We start from the raw sequence: 21074 nt of genomic DNA on the forward strand, positions 1-21074 counted from the left end.
TCCAAAAAATGTGGAGTTTTTTTTATTCCCCCCTTCCCTTTTCAGTCTCTAGCAGCCCTGAGTCTCTGGCAGTAAAGTTGTATAAGCCTTAATAGCCCTTTGGAGATCCTGGTCCCAATGATTTGTTTATAATAGACAATTTTAATTGATGTCGACAGAACATATTTTTACTGGGTTGTATTTTTTTTACAAGACAAAAAAAGTGCATATTTAATAAGTAAAATTTCATGCACAGCAAGTCTATAATTCAGTGTTTCCTGTTACGATTGCTTTGTATGTGTTGGGCTGTTGTTCATGCTCAAGCTTGTCTCTGCTTGTTCCTGAGGTCGATTGTTGAAATTGAGTTTGTTCGTAAAATATCCTTAATTCCATATTCATTTGCATTCACATGGTTTCCTTCGCCCACCATCAGCATCAGGTTTTTGTCCCATTTGAGTTGCTTCCATTCCCTAATCTGCCTCTCATTGACCTGTTCAACACATTGCATTCTGTCTTATCATTGTCTTCATGTGTATAATATTTTGAATGTATCAGAACTGTACTGTTAAATACACACCAATAATGCTAGACAATTCATTTAGATGCCCACGGTAAAATTCACATTTCTGAAATCAAATATATTTCTTCCTGTGTAGCTGACTCCGCCTTTCAAGTTTCCGGACACCAAGGTGTGAATAGACGTGGAAATCAGGTGAATCATAATGTGTGAGTGAAAGAGAGAGAAAATGATGTGTCGATCGTTCAGAGGCAGAGAATCGCGGCACGAGGAGATTGATCCAGTACTGTGCGATTACTCCTATGATGAGTTTTAGACAAAATGTCACAATGAAGATTTAAGCATTTGCTTGTGAGGTGGGTCTGTGCGAACAGCAGCCACAGCATGCTAGTCTTTTATTTATTCGAATAAACATGTTTACTCAACTATTTAAATAACAGGCATATTGGAAATGTGGAGAATCTGGAATAGGATATTAAGTTTTCAGCTCAGTGTGGTCAATGAGAAGTTACATTCCTTAACATGAGCTTTAGTTGGATATAGAGAACATCCCAAAGCCTGAGTATAGCAAAATATGTTCCTTTTAAACTTTATAATCCACTCACTCTGCAATAAAGGAGTGAGGATTTTGTTCACAAAATGATCGCTTTCAAGAAACGCTTGGATGGATGGAGTTTTATAAAACGTGAGCCAAAAACACTGAAAAAAAAAAAAGCAGGGCTGGAAACGTATCAGAGCTGAATTGCAAGCGTAATTCTTTTCATTCAATTCAGAATGAGCACTGTGCCAACACATCTAGATCATGGCTTTAGCTGGAGGTATTAAACTTCAAATCACACTGTGAAATAAGAGAAAATAAGCATCTACCTTAGTGTTGTTACTCATTATTCATGATGTGACGGGACATTTAACATAAAAAAAAAAAAAAAAAAAACATTTTAATAAAAAAAAAAAAGACGCATGTCCCTCTCTTCATATCTCACATACATTTTCTGTATTTCGCTTGCACTTTATTTTGTTTGCACTGAGTATTTGGTTATGATGTCAAGATAGAGACTTGCCAAATGCTGTAGCATTTGTATCCATGAAATAAACATCAAAGTCTATTTTGGGGACTAATCTAAAATGTTACATAAAATGTTCACAATTCTTTTCTTTAGTTGTCACGTCAATATAAATAACCTAATAAAATTCAATCACTTTTTTCGTGTCACCCATTAAGCAAATTTTTTCCGTGCGTGATTCTGGAGCCTTTCCTTTAAGGGGAAAGTAAATCATATCTTTCCTTTAAATTTCAATAAGCAGAAGCATAGAAGAAGCATAGTTTAAGTTTTTTTTATTTTTTTATTGTGAAATCTATTCTTTAAAAAAACAACACTAAAACTTAAACCAATCTTAGATATATCTCACATTGTATTTTAATCAACAAATCAGAAATTTTCCTGGGGGGGGGGGAAAGATGGACATCCATGTTAGAAAAGAGTCTGGTTAAATGAAAGTCAATGATTTTCTGTTGCTGAAACCACTGAACTTAATGGCAAAACCGATGTACGCATATGAGTCTTTGTTCCAAAGAAAAGGGCAATCATAACACAACAGTTCTTTCTATCGATCCGGTCGAGCCATGCCGGGTCTAACAGGGAGCATCATTGGCCGAGCAGGAGGTCGCATCATGTGGGGGCCTGGCATCATTTGCATATGCCCACCCATTGGTGGCCGCATACCTGGACCTGCAGGAAGCAAAAAGTAAATAATGGCCAACCTGATCACAATGCAAAATCTCAACTCACCTAATACTTTAGTAGACAAACATTTATACAATATAAATTGGGGGGGGGGGGGGGGGGGTAATATACATTGATTCACAGCAACAGTCATCATACCTGGACCACCAGGCATCATGCCATGTGGAGGAGGACCCATCATGGGCATCATTGGAGGGCCACCCATTGGAGGAGCTGGTAACATGCCTGGCCTAGGAGGTCCACCTAGAATACAAACACACCATGTCAGCAAATTAAGAGCAAACAAGTTAATAAACTTTTTTTTATATGCAAAAACACAATGTTAGGCACGGTCTGTACTGAAGTAGAAGTGTTCGTTAAGGCAGTTGCTGTACTGCACTGCTTTGTGCTCTGCATATTGAAGAGCAAAAACATTTTTTTGGTTTAACAATCCATCGCTGATGCTCCCACGGCACAGACTAATCAACTTTCCGTAATCACAGCGAAGAACCGTTTCAGGACATTCGGGCTATTTTGGGCCATTTTAATCGTGCAGCTAAGAACACGGAAAATTGCACTTCATCAAGAACCCTATGCGAGCAAACTGCGCATTTTCAACTTTAATGCTTTCGGGCTACACGGGCAATGATGAAAGGAGGCGCAAAATATTGCTACTGTCTATATTGTTACGCTATTTATGTAAAGATTTTTAAAATGCAGCTCGTGGCAGAGCACTGCGTGGGAGATCCTTTCAGTTTAATGATGGATAGAAGAGGCATCCACTGCAGTGCATAGGAGCTTTTAATTACATGTTTAATGAAAGCAGTATACCTTTCATTAAACAAGTTCAGCTCTGCCTGTTTGGGCTGAAATATTTTGACAGAAAAAAAAAAAAAAAAAAAAAAACATTAAAACAGTCTACTTGGCTGGTTTTTATACCACAAATTTCTCAGCCCTTGAACATTTAAATGCACTGGCATGGAGAAGTTGGTGTTGTATTTATGAGCTCAGATGAGCTATTTTATGAGTTGCTCACGAGCTCCTGGCTCCACAACTTCAACTGACTGTACAAGACTAGAAAATGTTGTATTGTTTTTATGATTTAGATCATACAAATGAGGTTGGGTTCTGCTTTCGAGCCTGGTTCCTCTCAAGGTTTCTTTCTCATACCATCTAAGGGAGTTTTTCCTTACCACAGATGCACCAGACTTGCTCATTGGGGTCAGCACACAATTCACTTATATTTAAATCTTTTGTTTTATAATTTTTTAATTCTGTAAAGCTGCTTCGAGACAATGTCCATTGTGAAAAGTGCTATGAAAATAAACCAGGCTCGCAGAATAGTCTATATAACTCATTTATGATGTCCTTCATGAAAATGTATATTCTTACTTTTTTGTTTGTTTGGGAAACACAACAAACACCTATAGATCGGAACCAAAGTATCGACCCAATCATGGATAGTGCAAATTCAGCCTCTTCTACCACTCTTCTAGGAAGTCAGGGAAACGACTGACAGACTTACATTAAGAAAACAAACAAGCTTAAACCTTTTAGCGTTTTTTTTTTTTTTTGCCAGCATCCAAAACTCCATCCTAAAAGGTCAAATCTAAGCTTTATTTCTTGATCTACAGCTTTATGGGTTTACAGCTCCCTTATAAGTTTGTAAACCGAATACCTGGTGAAGAAAACAAAAACTTACCAAATGAACTGATATTTAGGCTATTTTAATACTGTTACCATTCTACAATACATTTGCTTTCTTTTATTTGGTCTTAATATATGCGTGTCTGTAATAACATAAGGGTATGCTGTACACTTTTAATAATGTTTAAGGGCCAGCGATTTGAGCGCCTGCAAATCAACTTAACACAGAACAAACTTAACCCAAGATTAAGAAACATCCGAATTAACCCTTTACACAAATAACTTACGCAGGTGTGGTAATAGTGAACCAATAGAAGGAAAGCATTCATCCAGCTATCATTATCTGAGGAGGATCCAAGGGGAAATCTCTTTTTTTTTTATGCTCTCAAATGGATTAAACATGAACTGGGGAAAAAAACTGTGCATGTGTTTTACCCCAACCAATCAAGAGCCACACCTGATAGCCTTTTAAAATGAAAATCATTAGATTTAAACAGGTCGAATTTGGTGTGGACTTGATTGGTTGGAATGAAAAGCTGCACCCACACTGGCCCTAATTTTTTCCCCCTGATTTAAGATCATCCACATTATTTCTTCAGGATAATTTATTCCACACCCTTGTATGGTGGAATGATGGGGAGTGTTTGTTCAAATACTAAAACAGTTGGCACTCTATTCATCTGTTAATCTAGCAACACTTGAAAAAGTGCATATCAGATGCATGGCAAATAATCATACAGAAAAATCAGCAAACGATCAGATATGGTCATACAATAAGATGAAGGACAACAGGATTTTTCAGGAATGCTCTGTGAAACCACCACACAAATGTTGACCGATAGACAAAAAGCCTGCCACCTTTTCCTTCACTGCCATGAACAACCCTCTTCCTCACCATTTGGTTAAAGAAATTCTAAGACCACACTGAAATCAAGAAAGCTTAAAAATAGCATTCACACTTGGTCAAATACAGATTTCAGAAAACTAATTGAGGAACCAGTAGAAACCTGAATACAATAAAAATCACAGGTGTTGCCACAATGCTATTATTCATAAGACTTTCCTAAAGCTATGAGACTTACTGATATTAGGATGAGGCAGCAGCGATCCACCCGGAGGAGCAGCACCTGGGAATGGCGTGGGTGGAATTTTCCCCTGCTGGAAAGCAGCAGCTGCGAGACACACAGACAGAGAATTGATCAAATCCACAAAACAAATCTGGAACCACTTTTTTTCTAGTCTTTGTGCACCAGATAACATCATCTGACAAATGGTTTAATGTAAATGAATACATCAAATCTAACATGACGACTTACAGGGTCCAAGCACTAAACGCATACTTACTAGTCTTGTCTATCAGACTCTGCGCTTGCTCCTCCATCCATTTCTGATAGTAGTCTTTTACATTCTCTTTGTGTTTGCGGCCACTACAGTGAGTCTTCCTTACCGATGGCTGAGAAAAACAAAAACCAACACTCGGGTTACTGTACTGCATCATGTACTCCGTGTGTCACCGTGTATTTCTGCTTGACCAATTCTTTAAATAGAAAGAAATAAAAAAGAGGCGAAATTCAAACGTTCAACGCAACATTTTTTCCACAATGTCCTTTCTTTACTCAGATATAAAAAAAAAATAATAAACTTATTTGGAAAATTATTTTGAAATCGCTAAACATTTGTTTTACCGATGCGCCAAGTCTTTAATCAAGCACCAAAATACGCCATTGTGCACACATCCGGCGATTAAAACCGACCGTGTGGAAACACAGCAAATGATCCATTTGGTGTCCTGATAATTAACGGAATTTAAAAACGCCATGATTAAAACATTTACAAGAATATTTTGTCTTGACTCAATATGTTGAGTTTGGTTTCACTAATAACACATTTGCAAAAGTATTTTATTTAGTATTTAATTTGCGATTATCGTGAGTTGACCAACGAAAATCGCGATTAAGTATTTGAATCGATTGACAGCCCAAATATATAAACATTATTACTTTAAACATGACTCTGAACAAAAAGTATCTACATATTCCAGTAATTTAAGTGAATTAAATATGCAAAAACCTACCGAGTCGTGCGTTAAGTATGTGTCACAGTAATCACAGTAAAACCTGAAAACAGGAGCAGAGGGTACAGGAATATGAATGACAGACCTGCTAATACCAAGCTAACTGAGTACAAATAACAGCAGGTAGACATGCAATACTCTCACTTACTACGGTTTAGTAAAAAAGAATGTAAGACAGTTCGAGAAACATATAAACACGTTAATAAAACTACTGGTTGTATACACGCTATACACGGTTTTCAGCCCAACAATAGATAGCAGCTAGCAACACTGTAAGACCTCTAGCTAGCAATGTTAGCTCGTTTACTCAGGAACTGAACCGTCTTTATCACGGAATAAAGTCGTACCGGAAGCGCAGAATATAATGCGAATTAATATTTTGGAAAAAAGCAAAAAAAAATTTTGAATGAATATATAACACCATTTATCGAACTTACTTCGGCATCTTCACGACCAAACGAAATGCGGCGCCTAACCGGATGTGCAAGGAGTTTCACTCGCCTGGAAAAAGAAACACGCATCAGCGCCACCATTCGGATAGGAGGAGCAACAAGTACCGCGCTTAAGATGCGAACGAAAAACCCCGCTGCTTGATTCGTCCAACGAAAACACGTGACCAGCAGAACAAAAACTATGAGGATGGATTTGAGGGATTCAAACTGTTATTAGTATCACTAGTCTTATACAATGGTTTAGGACTGCGATTTTGCATGAACAGTTGTGCATGTAATCGCCTATCACTAAACAGTACACATCAACAATAATAAAACTATAATGAATGGACATTTGGTGTCACCCAAATGAGGATGGGCTCCTTTTTGAGTCTGGCTCCTGTCAAGGTTTCTTTCTTGTAACATCTAAGGGAATTCTTCCTCACCTCTGTCCCCACTGTCTTGATCATCATCTCCATACTACATTGTCCTCTACATCTGCCTCTTTCAAACCAACTACCTTCATGTCTCACCACATCCATAAACCTCCTCTTTGGCCTTTCTCTTTTCCTCCTTCCTGGCAGCTCCATCCTCAGCATTCTCCTACCGATATACCCCATGTCCCTCCGCTGCACATGTCCAAACTATCTCAATCTGGCCTCTCTCACTTTGTCCCTAAAGTGTCCTACAAGCGCTAATCTAATCATTCTAATCCTGTCCATCCTCGCCACTCCCCGTGAAAATCTCAGCATCTTCAACTCTGCTACCTCCATCTCCACCTTCTGTCTTTTACTCAAATAAGAAACAAACGTATAGGCACTAAACTTAAATATTTCAACTTTATAAAATCTTTAGCTATATAAAGCTGCTTTAGGACAATGTCCTTTGTTAAAAGTGGTCTACAAATAAAACTGAATTTAAACTGAATCAATACATGACTATGTGACTGCTTTGGGACACCAGATTCAGAAGTGACAAGAGTGATTAAATAGTACTTTAAGTTTATGCTACAACATTTTGAAGTTATGAAACTAAAGCAAAGTTAGAATCCGAAGTAAAAAAAGGTAATAAATAATAATAATTAAAAAACATTATAAAAAAAAAATCTAGCCCTTTTATTTATAAGAAATGTGTATTAATAATGTACAGTATAATAGCTCACATTATGTATCATTACATAAAACCTATACCATAAAAGAAAAAGTTTAATTGTATGTTAATTTTTTAGTTATTTAGTTTTAATTTAGTTTTCACAAAGCATTGTGTAATGTCTGCCAGCAGACTTCATAGTGTTGTAATACAGACACAGATTTGACAGCTGGAACCCCAAACCCCACTTCAGGAGCCGCACTTCACTATTTTGACTACATAGATGCAAGTAGCGCACACTGTGAATTGAGTCTGTATCTTTTGACAAATTCTATAGATACAGAAAGATACATAGATCTTGGCAGACTTAGCAGGAAATAGAAAAACATTTGTGGGCAGTTTCTTACCACTGCTATGCTGATGACACTTAACTCATCTTTTCTTTCCCTCCCTCAAATACCACAGCTTCCGCTCAGATCTTGGCATTCTTGACGAACATTTCTATCATGGATGAGTGCTCATTAATTAAAATTCAACCCAAACAAAACAGAACTGGTGGTCATCCCAGGTGATTCGTCTCCAGGTCAAGATCTCAGAATAACTCTTCATGACTCTCTGCTCTCCCCTTCAGCCACTGTTTACAACCTTGGGGTAACTATGAACGTTCAACTGTCCTCCCTACATGTTGCTAATGTGGCTCGTTCTTACTGATTGCTGATCTACAACATCTGAAGGATTCGACCATTTTTGTCCACACAGGTCCCAGGTGCTTATTCAGTCTCTTGTCATTACGAGACTGGACTCCCTCTATTGGCTTCCAGTAACTGCACGTATCAGATTCAAAACATAGATGCTTGCCCTCAAAGGCCAAAAATGAACCAGCACCATCTTACCTGAGACCTCATCACACCTCGCACTGCACCACGCTGTCTAAGATCTTCCAGCACTGCTCGACTGGCACCACCTTCTCTCAGGGTAAGAGGTAGTAAACTTCAAGGCTCTTCTCTGTTCTGGCACCAAGGTGGAATGAACTTTCCCTAGATAGTTAAAGACTTACCTCTTCCTGAAATACAAACACTTTTTAAGTTTGCGTTGTTTTAAAAAGAAGAAAAAACTTAGAGTTGTAGGCTGATTTATTTTACGTTTATAATCTAGCGTACCAGCGTAGATTTCTTCATTGCTAGAGACTTGAAGCACTTTTGTACATCACTTTGTTAAAGGGTGTCTGCTAAATGCCACAAATGTAAATGTATAATAAGTTGCACTGGATAAGGGTATCTGCCAAATGTAAATCAGGTAAGTAGGTGCTGGTCTGTTTTGTTTTTGTAGGCAAGTATCAGTATTTTAATCTTGAAATGAATCAGCTGGGATGAACTGCATTTCAGAAAAAAGCTGAAAAAAATTAAATGTTTAACCTTTGATCCATGATGTGATGTCTGTCAGACATATTGAGATATTCAAGTATTTGCACTGAATTAAGAACATATCAAGAAAAGTGACAAAAAAAGCCATTCCTCCTAATTTTTGCTGCTGCGTGCAAATTACTTCGGACCCACTAATGAAACCCATCCACAAAACGTAAGTGGTTAATGGAAAATGGTATAATAAATATTTCACCCTTTTAATTAAATTATGAGTGAAAAGGTAACAATGGAAGATTAACAAAATAAATTATGCCAGTCATTATGGCAGTAATTCTATTTTGCCACTATAAGTAACAATTCATTACAATAACAGCATGATTTATTTGCACTTATATACAGGACTCGTATACAAATCAGGTACACCAGTTACCAAAAATATCGCATCGTGGAGTTACGTTACTCAACCGCTAGATGTGTTGTTTTTGATAAATGATAAAAGTAATTGGTCAGTAGGACAAATACAGAACATTTTATTTTTCATTAAAGACTCAGCTCTGTTCTTCAGTGTCTATTTGCATACAACAAGCACAAACGCTTCAAATAGTCTTTTCAAAAATGAAGAAAAAAAAAAAAGTGCCACAAAACAGTTTAGTATTCACTTATGTGTTATTCCAATTCAGGAGCTTCAAGCTTCATTTTCCAAAACATAATACAAAGACTTAGCAAAATACACATTTTTTACACAATTTTGGGAAAAAGTAAAGTGACTAAATTGAGATATTTTAGAGGAAATGTCCAGTTACAGTCAATACTTGGATCGTATTTGCATCCACCTTTACCAGTGGTAGAGAAAGGTAACACTGCAACACAGCTCAACATGCCAAGTGATTAAATCACAGGCCAATGCTGCTCTGAAAGCACCGTCTGTCCATTAGAGAGCTTCTCAGAGGTTGGATTTGGGGCCAGTATTCACGGGAATGGCCCGGAGCTCTGTCCTCATGCACAAGTACTCGCCGATGACTGCCATTAGGGCAATGCAGGCCACGTTAACCAGCCACCATGACAACGCAACCGGCAGGTGGGAGTTATAGATCCAGCAGCCGATCATATGGAAGAAATGCACCGTGATTGTAAAGTCCAAACACTGCTTCCCCCGGCGGATGAATAACCACAAGCCCAGAGCACTGACGAGAAACCCAGAAACATATACATTCAATTCAGTACATGCAGATTATGCTGCGAAATCGTTGCCTAGGATTTAAACTTGTTATAATATAAATTTTACACTCCAAATAAAGAGCACGTACCATGTGAGAGAGTTCAGAATGAATGCAATCATAGAGAGTCGTCCATGTGTTGTTGAAAAACCGAGGACCTGGATTGAAAATGGCATAACAGTATTCTCAAATGTGAAAATTTTTTAAACTGAAATCACTCTCAGCAAAATTCATTCTGGGCTTTAAAAAAAAAAAAAAAAAAAAGTACCTCGTAACTGAATATCTGATTGAGAGATCTGTTGGTGTGCACGAGACCATCCACGCCGGCCAACCACAGGCCTAGGAAGCTGTAGTAGATGCATTGCATCAGGATGATCTGGGAGATGATGAGCACTGGATCCCAAATATAGCTACGGAACTGACTGGCCATCTTCACCCCAGGCCCTTGAATCAACTCAAGAAAAAAAGACCATCGGTGGCCCAGATCTTCACTCAGTCACCCCGACCACGTACTACTACAGACCAGAAAAGAAAGAGAAAATAAATATTCAAAATTCATAGAAGTGTTCAGTATGCAGTCGCATGAAAAAGAAAGTACACCCCTTTTTGAATTCTATGGCTTTACATATTAGGGCGTAAAAAAAATCATCTGGTCCTTTTCAGATCGTAGATTTAGGCAAAAACAACCTTAGATGGACACCACATGACATATTACACCGTCAATCAGTCTTTCTTTTTTTTTTTTTTTTTATACAAAAATCAAGCCAGAATGGCTTCCCGTGGGCTCACCACCTGCAGGAGGGACCATAAGGGATGGTGCTGTGAGGATTGGGCAGCAGTCGAAGGCAGGGGCCTGCTTGGACTGCTGCCCCCGCGACCCGAATTACGGATAAGCGGGAGAAAATGAATGAATGAAGCCAGAATGGAGAAACCATTCTTGAAAAACAAAAGTACACTTTATGATTCAAAAGCTTCTAGAACCATCGACAATAACGAAGTTATTCGTGTTCTGTATGAATTTATCAGTCTCTCATATCACTGTGGGGGGAATTCTGGCTCACACTTTGTTACAGTGTTGCTTTGGTTTTGTCGAATTTAGGCCTGGAATTTGACTGGGCCACTGCAGCAACTTTGTTTCCTTTTTCAGCCATTTTGTGGTAGATTTGTTGTTGTGCTTGGGATCATGGTCATGTTGCATGACCCAATTTGACCAAGCATTAGCTGTTTGACAGATAGCACCACATCTTAAGTATAAAAAGGAGTTCATGGCCAGCTTAATGACTGAAGGTTGCCAGGTCATGTGTTTGCAAAACAAGCTCAAATCATCACAAATGCACCATTCTGCTTGACAGTTGTTTGTGCTGATCTCACTAATGCTCTTGTGAATGAATGAACACCAATCCCCACAACCACACAACCTCTCCTGTCTCTTTCTACCTGCAACATATAAAGTCTTCTTCTAAAGATTCTTTACTTCTTACTTTCTTTCAAAATGTTTTTTTCAATGGTTTAAATATCATGGAAGTACTTTTATAATATATGGAAACTTGATGTATAACCTTTAATCAATTTTAGTATGGAAGAAGCAGCAGGACATCACTGACCATCTTTTGCCAAAAGTGTACGTGACCTCGATTAGCATCAACTGCCATTCAGGATTGATTCCTTCAAAATGTCAAACTTTTCTTTACTTTTTTTTCTTTCAAGTTTTTTTCTCTCATTTTTTTCTTTCTTTCAAAATGTCAAAGTTCTTCCTGTCAAGTTTTTATTTCTTTCGAGAAGATTTCAAAACTTTTTTTTTTCGTTCAAGTTTTCCTTTCTGTACTTCTTTCAGGTTTTTGCTTTCTTTCAAGAAATTTTAATTATTTCTTTTCTTCCAAGTATTTCTTTCAGAAGTTCAATGCCAACTCGAAACTCTTTCGTAAAGAACTTCTTTAAAGTTTATTCTAATATCTGCTAAATGCATATAAACAGGACTGAAACCACATAAATTATCAGTATTTATTCTAAATAACTGTGACTGTAAATAGTTTTACTTCTTCGGAAGAACCGACTGCAGTAACAGTCACTGTGAGAGTCGGATCTCTATGGAAGCTGCAGTACTTGTCTGTTTCCTGCTAACATTAAGATTAGCTCGACTTCCTCTGTCACACTTACAAGAGAAATTAGGATTGAATCCGATGAATTTACGCAGGTTCTATGAGCTAAATCGTGTATATCTATTATAATATTCAAACGCTACAGCCCATAGAGTCTGATGTAATTCTACAGAAACAGCCGTCAGTGGAAAGTGAAGGCTAACACATTAGCTCGCTAGCACAGGAACTAGCCAGCTTTGCTTACCTTACATGCGCTGGCATTTCATTTTAAATATCAAGATCTCCAAAACGAAGCAGTACGAAACTTGCTCTTAAACCTAATAACATCCCCCACTCATATGTCTTAATCAGGCTGATGACATGGACGAATGAAGAAACCGCTGTGTCAACAAAGCAATGTAAAACCAACACCAGCATGGGTTCCGGTGGAAATACAAATCCCAGAATAAAAGTCTGATCAGTGTTCACACTCATGAGACTTAAAAATGTGTTGAGTTGATGGAATTAATTTATGTTAAAATAATGAACAATGCCATTCGGTCTCTAAGTTTGCTCGCCATATGCATGAATAATATGTATTTTGCAGTATTCACCATTAGGCATCATTTGGCTTGATTGTAGAACTTAACTGACATTAGGAAAGCAAATAAGATCACTTCTTGTCAGGCCTGTAACCAGTTAAAGTCATAAGTTTGTCAAAAGTTTGAAAACACCTTGTCTTTTTGTTTTGAGACACATTTATTTACCTTTTGTTGATATGCAACAAACCAGGTAAAAGGCAAAAATAAGCAAGAATTGGACAGTGAATGACTAGAAGAAAGTTCTTTGGACAGATTAGTCTTAGAACTTATATAAGACACTGAACAGGAGAGTAAATGTTAGCGGACCGCCACACAGCCACAGGCAAACATGAGGTGGGAGTTTAAGGTTGTAGACTTATTCCGGGTGAAAGGAAAACTGAACTACAATTCCATACTTCATCACCATGGAACTGGGTCTGGAATTGGCACCAACTTCACCATAAGCATTATTTAGAGAGCAAACAGTCTTCTGGAGGGTTATCTATAGTGGGTGGGCCCTGCCCAGTCATCACACCTAAATCTTATTGACCTGCTCTGGGATGAACTGGATCACAATGCCAGAAAGCAATATTTTACTAGCAAAAGTATTTTAGCTGTATTTATTTAAAGAATATAACTGCCTTAATCTGTTATTCATGCTAAGGGAGGATTATACAATAAAACATCTTAACATTTATAGACCACTTTAAAGAAGTCAACAATAAGAAAAGCGTTGCAATGATACTGCGCATGTCTGGTCACAAAGCATTTCCGGTGGCGCCATTTTTAAAGCACGAGGCTGTCAAAAAATAACTAACACCCTTTTTACGTTTCGCTCAAACAGAATAGTTAATATATTTTAAAAGCTAAACATTATAATTATATCGTAGAATTAGTTTAGCCTTTAAATCAGAATTTTAGGCGACAACTCTACACTCAAAACATGTAGGACTCGTTTACCTGAAGTACTGCGTGCAGACGTGTATTATCTGGTTGAAACCGACACGAGAGAAGCAGTAAAGACTAATCGTAGTCTGGATGCCTACAATTACTTCCTTAGCGGAAAAGTGGAGGAAACAGTTGGTTGTACAATATGAATGACGTTTATTTTGTGTTTGGTGAAGGTTGGAGCGTCACAAGCAGTTAAAGCCGTAACCGTATTCATGGATCGTTGCTATGGTAACCCCAGAAGGTTATTGGTGCACTTGCATGGCCCCCGGTCTGAAATCAACCCCCCTTCGCGTGCACGCGGACAGTACCGTCGTATTTCCTGTAGATGGCACTAAAACACGGAAGATTGGGTCAAATGTTTTCCTGGTCCTAACGCCAAAAGATCAATTTGAAGAAAACGTATACAGCTTCCTGTAGATGGCAGAATAAAATCAGGAATGTAATCATTTGCTTTTAAAACCACCTGCGTGAATTCAAACCGCGTATTTTTTTTGCGTTAATACATAGACTCGCTAAAATTACTCGGATACACAAGTAAAAAAAAAAATATTTAAATAGTTAATTTCATTTTATTAACAAGGACATAACCTGACACCCCCCCCCCCGCGCACACGCGCGCACACACACAAACACACACACACACTTTGCTGTGATACAAATACACAAGTAATAATGTATGCTGTATTTTTTATTTAGGGGGGTAAAATTTAGGCAAGCTGAACGTTACCCACCTGCCTTAATTCTACAACCCCCCCAGTTCTATTTATTTTTCCTCCATGAACAAATCTGTCAAATAAAAATTGACAAAATTTCACTTTATTTTTTATTTGTGTGTTGTCTTTGGTTTGCAAAGCATTAAATATGATTTTGTGATTCTGTAAAATAAATAATTTTATAAGTATTAATTGAATATTAATGGACAACGTCGAAAGTAAGATATTTTCTAATAGTTTGGAAGGTTTACCAATGCAATACTCAAAAAAATGATAAAGCTATGCTTTTTAAAAGTTGTTTCAACATTGCTGTACTTGCTGTACAATTTAAAGCGTCATGTTTTATCCAACACCCGATCACGTGAAGGATTGACCAATCAGGACTCTGCCTTGGGTGCATGGATGCCAAAAAGGAAGGCGCAAAACGGTAAGTTTTCCCTGTGTAATTAGTCTGTAATGACAGATATTGGCATTAACACTTTATTTTCAAGATATTAGTGTGTAAAATTATTGATGGTTATTGTGCTTTAATTTGTAAAGGTGTTCCTTCAATTAAAAACAACTAGTTGATATATCTCCTGAGTACTGAGCTCATTTTAAATTTACTGAGGTTTTTTTTTACTTGAGTAGAATATTTTATTACTCTTTTCACCTCAAAATAAAAGCAAACAACAACACAACAATTATTTAAATCACTTTATGTGTTGTGTATGCTAGAGGGTATTGTGCTCCTAAACAATATTCACATTTTTTGGATTGTCAGCTATGGTAGATTATCACAGCTTTGCAAATCTTACGTAAAACAGAAGTGATAGTATTTACGTTTTTCAATTATTTACATTATTTAATTAATTAATTTATATGAAAATGTGTCTGGCTATCTTGAATTTAGTTGAATAATGAATAAATCACATTAATATGTTGTAACATTCAAAGGTCCTTTCAGTGTTAGTGCACATCAAGAGGGAAAACATTTAATTGTTACACTTTTGTTACCTTTGGATGTAAAAATGTTGAGATGTAATTTTTTTTTTTTTACCATCATACTATCAATTAGTAAATCAATCAAGCAGCTTTTTGGTCTGTAGATTATGGATCCTACAATGTATAGTGCTATTGTAACCTACAAAACAGGCGGTGGGTATCCTCTGGGATTATCCAAGGACCAGAAGTCAAATTGCTATTTTTGACATTGAAGGTATTTTGACATAAGACTATGTGATAAATCAATATTGTTATTTTTAAAAACCCTTTTGCAACATAAAATGTAGCTATATATTAGTATATTCCATTAGGATCATTCAATAGAGGCCTGTTATTTTTATAATTTAATGTTATGCTAAGCTTTATTTTTGACACAATTTGTTTTACATTGTTTGACAACGGACCCGAAGTACAGATGTCTAGTTTTCTCTATTTGTACTGTATCATTTTAATTCTTGATGCTTTAATTAATAGGTATTGTATTGTTACTATATTATTCAGATAGTCAGCTGTACTACAGAAGAGACAAAGGAACTGCCCGTGAACTGAGATTAAAGGTTGTCTGTGGTGCAGAGGATGCAAATAAATGCTTTATAGAGTTTCACGCTAGCAGCATTGGTGCACATTGTGGACAAAAAACCCCCAAAGATGCCATATCCAGAAGGTTTTACTGGCCAGGGATGTCCGAGGATCTTGACAAATGGGTAATGACACTGATCAAAGTTAACAAATTGAATAAAATCTTTCTTTTCTTTTGATGCTTACTGATAATTTATTTTTAAACAGATGGCTGAATGTGCGGCATGTCAGGCCACTAAAGCATCAATTAAAGAAGAGGTCAAAATTACACCTATACAGGTAATCTATCTATCTGTCTGTCTATCTATCAATCTATTCATCCATCCATCCATCCCTCCCTGACACCCTGAACACTTTATATTTAATTGCACATGTATGCAATAAAATACTTACATAATTTACTAAATATTTTTATCAAATTGTCATTTTTATCATATTTTTGGCAAGGTCACACAACCCTTCGAACTTTTGGGGATGGATCTGATCGGAAAACTCGCTTGCACAGACAGTGGCAATCAATATATATATATATATGCGTAATAATTGATTACTTGACCGAATGGCCACAGGCTTATCCACTCAGAAGTAAGTCTGCAGAGGAGGTCACAAACTGTATTATCAAGTTTTTCAATCAGTTTGAGGCACCAAAACGCATACTCACAGACCAAGGGAGGGAGTTTGTTAATCAGGTAAATCCAAGCTGTAACATACCATACAGTGCTCAAATGTACTTTGAAAAATATTTACCTATATTGACAATAATTAAATAACAATTTAGTTTTTTCAGATCAACCAAAATGTGTCCAAAATTCTTGGCATCAAAAGGAGTTTGTGCTCACCCTATCATCCCCAGACCAACGGTTTAGTCAAAAAAATGAATGGAACCATACAGAGGTACTAAATTTATACATCAATTTTAACACAAGATCCTTAAATTGCATATTTTACATCCACCTATATAAAAATTTAATGTGTTTATTTTAGAACTATAATGCCATTTTGTGCCATTGTTAGAAACCAATTAAAGAATACACAGGTATTTATATATATCTTCTGCTAAAACTATTTTAATGTAAATAATTTGTTCAAGGGCTCTCAGAAAATTGGTCGCCAAAAAACCGAAGCAGTGGGATGAACACCTTGATGCTGTTATGTTTGGACTAAGGACCAAAAAACAAATGACAACAAAGTTATCTCCTTTTTATATGATGTTTGGTCGTGAGGCACGATACCCTTCTCAGGTCCCAGAAGATTATTAGGTGGGTTGTCTTTAATGTTTTGTTTAATATTTAATTGTATGTATCGCATTCAGTATGAACTTTGACAAGCGCAGCACAGAGTCACTTTAAACACTTTAATAGCAGCACATGAACAGTTTAGTAACAATCACACTGGGTCGTTTTTATCTGTAATTCTATCCATGTCTGTCTGATAATAATTCCATCCTTTCTGTCTAATTAATGTGTATATAGTTTTTCTAGTATATATATATATATATATATATATATATATATATATATATATATATATATATATATATATATATATATATATATGTGTGTGTGTATTACATTGTATAGTTATACTTTAATAAACCCCCATACTTTTATACTTTATTTTTGTTTATGTTTTTACTTCTATCATGTTTATATGTTGGACAGTAGTATAAAGGATTTCACTATGTCATATGTGTATGTGACATATAAAATTTTAATTTGAACTTGCCTGCATGAATTTGAGATGATCAGGTATTTTTAACTAGAAGCAAATGTTCCTTTTTCAGATCGACAGCTCTGTTGAAGCTGTGGTGGGAATTGAACAAATGACTGAGGATGTCCTGAAACTCAATGAAGTTCTTCGAACTGCACTTACGCACACTGCTCAGGTCCAAAAAAAAAAGACAAATTTAGAATATAAAGCAAAGAAAGTGAAATTCTCTGTGGGTGACAAGGTGTGGAGATGTAATGTTCGGAGCCAGCAGAGAAAAGGTGGAAAATAAGATCCAATTTTTTTAGGTCTATACACCATTAAAGACATTGAAGGCAAGAATGCTGATCTGAAAGATGAGAGAGGGGTTCAATATTGACCACTTAAGATTATATATTAAGGAGATGCCACGCACCAGTACAGCACCGCCTCATCAGCAGTGAGTCAGCATCAGAAGAGAGTAAAGCTATAAACTAATGAACGCTAACAGTCATGTTTTCTCATACTTATTATTTTCTTATGACATTTATCAATACAGTTGTTCAAGAGGCATAGGCAGGAAGAAATGCCTATGTGTTGCTCTCCAGAATTATTTTTTGCAGACATTAACAAAACCACTCCAAATAATGAGCTTGAAAGTGAGGTAAGATTGTTTTAGAAGGTTTTGTGGTTGAAACTGTAGATATGAAATGTTAACATTCACTGCTAACCCCACACTGTTTTGTTTCCTTGTTTAAGGTAATTAATGCATACATATTTCTTCTTGTGAGGCGTTTCAATGCACAACCAAAAGAGCTGGCATTCCAAATTGACTCATTTGAAATGAAGAAATTTGGAATGGAAAAAAATCTAAATTAAAGGTTGGTTTGCTCGGGTTTATTTATGTACCAATTATGAAACCTCAAATTCGAACATATTTCTGTCCTCTTTTTAAATTTCAGGTTGATCCCACAATGTACAAGTATCTCATTGGCATTGTGAATGACCACCACCACTGGACAGTTGTGCTAAACAAATGAAAATTTTCAGTGTGTATGTTAAGTGTTCTTAGACATTATATTTTAACCTTGGAAATAACTTTATATTTAATAACCAATATTCTGTTCAGCATACTGTATGCCATTTAATTAAATGTTTGGTGGTAAAATGTTAAGCTTCTTTTTAGAGGTAGATTTACCAAAATAACATTAACAGTAAATAGAAAAAGAAAAAAGAAACAACAAAATAGTAAATGGGGCAGATACGTAAAGGATGTAGCTGTCCCAGCAAGTGCAAAACAAGGTGTCTGGAGAATATACAAAACATAGTAGATTCCTTCAAAGAGAAGTATTAATATGGTTGTTTATTTTTTTATTATAATGTTTATGGAGCCATTTTACCTACAATAAACTTAATTTAAACATAAATTGTTAATATTAAATGCATGTCAATCTCTTCATTATCTAAAATCTAAATTCATTACTGTTTAAAATCTTAAAAGGTTATACTGCCATCTCAAAGGAGGGCTTTGTTCCTAGATCCTCTGGGAGAAAGTTCAGCAAAACTGAGACAATGCCAGGATGTAACAAGGTATTTGAAGTTGTTCATCCAAATAATGTGCTTCTGTACAAAATTCATCTCCACAGGAAAATGACTTATTCCAGTATCGCAATCATGATGATGTTAAGGGTTTTATGCGACAAAAGGGATGCAATTTTTCAAGGTGGTCCTGCGATACACTGCCTCACCCAAAACAGCAAGATGGCAAGATCATGTGGCATCTTTGCTTTGAAAGTAAGTGATTTAAAATAGATAAATTACTTAATTACTCTGAACTTTTGATCTTGGAGAAGGACAATTAAGTTGCTTAAGTTGCTTATTATGGTGTTTTATTTTCCTTTATAATGAAATTGCTTCTTTTATTATTTTCCTTTTTTAGTTTGCTGAATTTGTACTTAGAGAGGAGCCAATTGTTTTAATTAACACAAAAGAAGGAGTGGAAGACTTGAGAAAAGAAATAGCTGTCACTCTTCTCCAAAATAGTGGTATGTGTAATCTACAGTATCAGTCGTAACATTACTATTTTAAATATTTCTAAAAGAAGAATCTTATTTTCATTAAGCCTGCATTTATTTGACCAAAAATAAAGTGAAATATTAAAAAAAATTATAATAATAAGTTTTGTAAGATTCTATACAAATGTAAAATAATGGTTTTCTATTTTAATATATTATAAAATATAATTTATTTCTATGATGCAAAGCTGAATTTTCTTCAGCTGTTACTGCAGATTGAAGTGTCACACAAGCCTTTAGAATTCATTCTAATATTCTGATTTATTATCAATGTTGGAAACAGGGGTGCTGATTATATATGTATTATATATAATTGGGGTTTTTTTTGTTTGTTTTTTAAGAAAAAAGACTACAAGTTTGGGTCAGTGTTGAATTTTTATTTTTTTGTTTTACTTTTTTTCAGCAAGGACATGTTAAATAAATAAAAAGTGATTGTAAAGGCTTATAATTTTAGAAAAGATTTCCATTTTAGATGAATGTTGTTGTTTTTTTTTACATTCTTAAATGAATCCTGAAAAAAATCATAGCAGCCTCTAAAAAAAAGGATCACAACTGTTCATGATCACCATTCAGCAGTAAGAATGCCTGCCTCTTCTACACTCTACATTTGCTCCCCAGTCATTAACTGCACATCCTTCTTAATCACCACACCTATCTGCCATCATCCTCACCAACTCATTTGACTACCTGCTTGTTTAGCAGAAATGTACCTGTACGTTTGGTTGAAATAGGATATATTTTCTTTTGCAATGTACATTTTGAATGTACATTCACTGACTGTACATTCAATGCAAATCATATAATCTTCTCACTTGAATTGGTTATTTTAGATGACCTGAGCCAGCTGTGCCATGTCTGTGGGGAGAAAAGTGGTGATAATAACTGGGTATTAACTGTTTTCTATGGGCAAGATTATTCACTATCTATCACAATTTAATAATTGGTTACAGTGTCTGTCTAGTGCCTTAAAGAAAATTGTCTTCTCTACATTTCAGATTGCCTGTGACTGCTGCAATCGGTGGTACCACCAATCATGTATCCAGGCGACATCACAAGTGCACTTTTTGTGTCATGCCTGTCAAAACTAGAATTAAAGCAGTAACACTTTTTATATGCCTGTCCTATTAGTGGACATTTGTTTATTGATTATTGTCTAGCAAATAAATGTACAATTCTTTATTAACACATTTTGATTAAATCATTTATATCTAGTTGATTATGTAGCCTGGTGTTACCGCAAATCTCTGACCAGGATTGTACATACAGAAGGCTCATGAACGATGGGAGCACAGAGCACAACGTCTGAAGGTCACAATGACCTCCAGATTTCTGACTATCACTGACAGCAAGTTATGACAAAGTCAACTATTCTTTATGCATGAGCA

The 21074-nt window shown here is 36.1% G+C and overlaps 3 protein-coding genes and 4 long non-coding RNA genes across 9 annotated transcripts in view; 5 read left to right on the forward strand and 2 right to left on the reverse strand.

The window, feature by feature from the left end:
- The window catches only part of anks1ab (ankyrin repeat and sterile alpha motif domain containing 1Ab), a 32976-nt gene extending 31276 nt beyond the window's left edge, over nucleotides 1–1700 (forward strand). For both annotated transcript variants that reach the window (XM_083533177.1, XM_083533179.1), the window contains one exon: nucleotides 636–1700. In XM_083533177.1, the coding sequence (XP_083389303.1) occupies nucleotides 636–674 (39 nt within the window). In that variant the 3' untranslated portion in view covers nucleotides 675–1700. The remainder of the gene's footprint in view (nucleotides 1–635) is intronic.
- snrpc (small nuclear ribonucleoprotein polypeptide C) lies at nucleotides 1468–6525 on the reverse strand. The gene is made up of 6 exons (XM_083534665.1): nucleotides 6379–6525; nucleotides 5942–5984; nucleotides 5212–5320; nucleotides 4950–5039; nucleotides 2380–2484; nucleotides 1468–2226 (listed from the first exon to the last, which is right to left on the reverse strand). Exons 1-6 carry the CDS (start codon nucleotides 6384–6386, stop codon nucleotides 2102–2104), a joined length of 480 nt encoding a protein of 159 aa, XP_083390791.1. The 5' UTR covers nucleotides 6387–6525; the 3' UTR covers nucleotides 1468–2101.
- Nucleotides 6526–9338: 2813 nt separating this feature from the next.
- sys1 (SYS1 golgi trafficking protein) lies at nucleotides 9339–13685 on the reverse strand. Of its 2 annotated transcripts, XM_083534667.1 has the most exons (5): nucleotides 13118–13273; nucleotides 12386–12594; nucleotides 10311–10557; nucleotides 10133–10200; nucleotides 9339–10009 (listed from the first exon to the last, which is right to left on the reverse strand). In XM_083534667.1, exons 3-5 carry the CDS (start codon nucleotides 10470–10472, stop codon nucleotides 9769–9771), a joined length of 471 nt encoding a protein of 156 aa, XP_083390793.1. In that variant the 5' UTR covers nucleotides 10473–10557; nucleotides 12386–12594; nucleotides 13118–13273; the 3' UTR covers nucleotides 9339–9768. The 2 variants fall into 2 exon arrangements, with proteins under 2 accessions (XP_083390793.1, XP_083390794.1); XM_083534668.1 differs by lacking the exons at nucleotides 12386–12594; nucleotides 13118–13273 and adding an exon at nucleotides 13662–13685.
- LOC310722420 lies at nucleotides 10959–12071 on the forward strand. The gene is made up of 2 exons (XR_014532367.1): nucleotides 10959–11803; nucleotides 11877–12071. It is a non-coding gene; the product is annotated as an uncharacterized lncRNA (long non-coding RNA).
- Nucleotides 13686–15467: 1782 nt separating the features above from the next.
- Nucleotides 15468–16823, forward strand: LOC310718371. The gene is made up of 5 exons (XR_014531134.1): nucleotides 15468–15563; nucleotides 15851–16053; nucleotides 16136–16207; nucleotides 16376–16617; nucleotides 16716–16823. It is a non-coding gene; the product is annotated as an uncharacterized lncRNA (long non-coding RNA).
- A 200-nt stretch (nucleotides 16824–17023) lies between these two features.
- On the forward strand, nucleotides 17024–18697 carry LOC310718414. The gene is made up of 3 exons (XR_014531146.1): nucleotides 17024–17187; nucleotides 18374–18495; nucleotides 18577–18697. It is a non-coding gene; the product is annotated as an uncharacterized lncRNA (long non-coding RNA).
- Nucleotides 18698–19543: 846 nt separating this feature from the next.
- LOC310718410 lies at nucleotides 19544–20799 on the forward strand. Its single transcript, XR_014531145.1, has 3 exons — nucleotides 19544–19659; nucleotides 20520–20575; nucleotides 20685–20799. It is a non-coding gene; the product is annotated as an uncharacterized lncRNA (long non-coding RNA).
- Nucleotides 20800–21074: the final 275 nt, after the last annotated feature.

Source organism: Silurus aristotelis (genome assembly GCF_946808225.1).
Source record: "Silurus aristotelis genome assembly, chromosome: 2".
Classification (NCBI taxonomy): Eukaryota; Metazoa; Chordata; class Actinopteri; order Siluriformes; family Siluridae; genus Silurus; species Silurus aristotelis.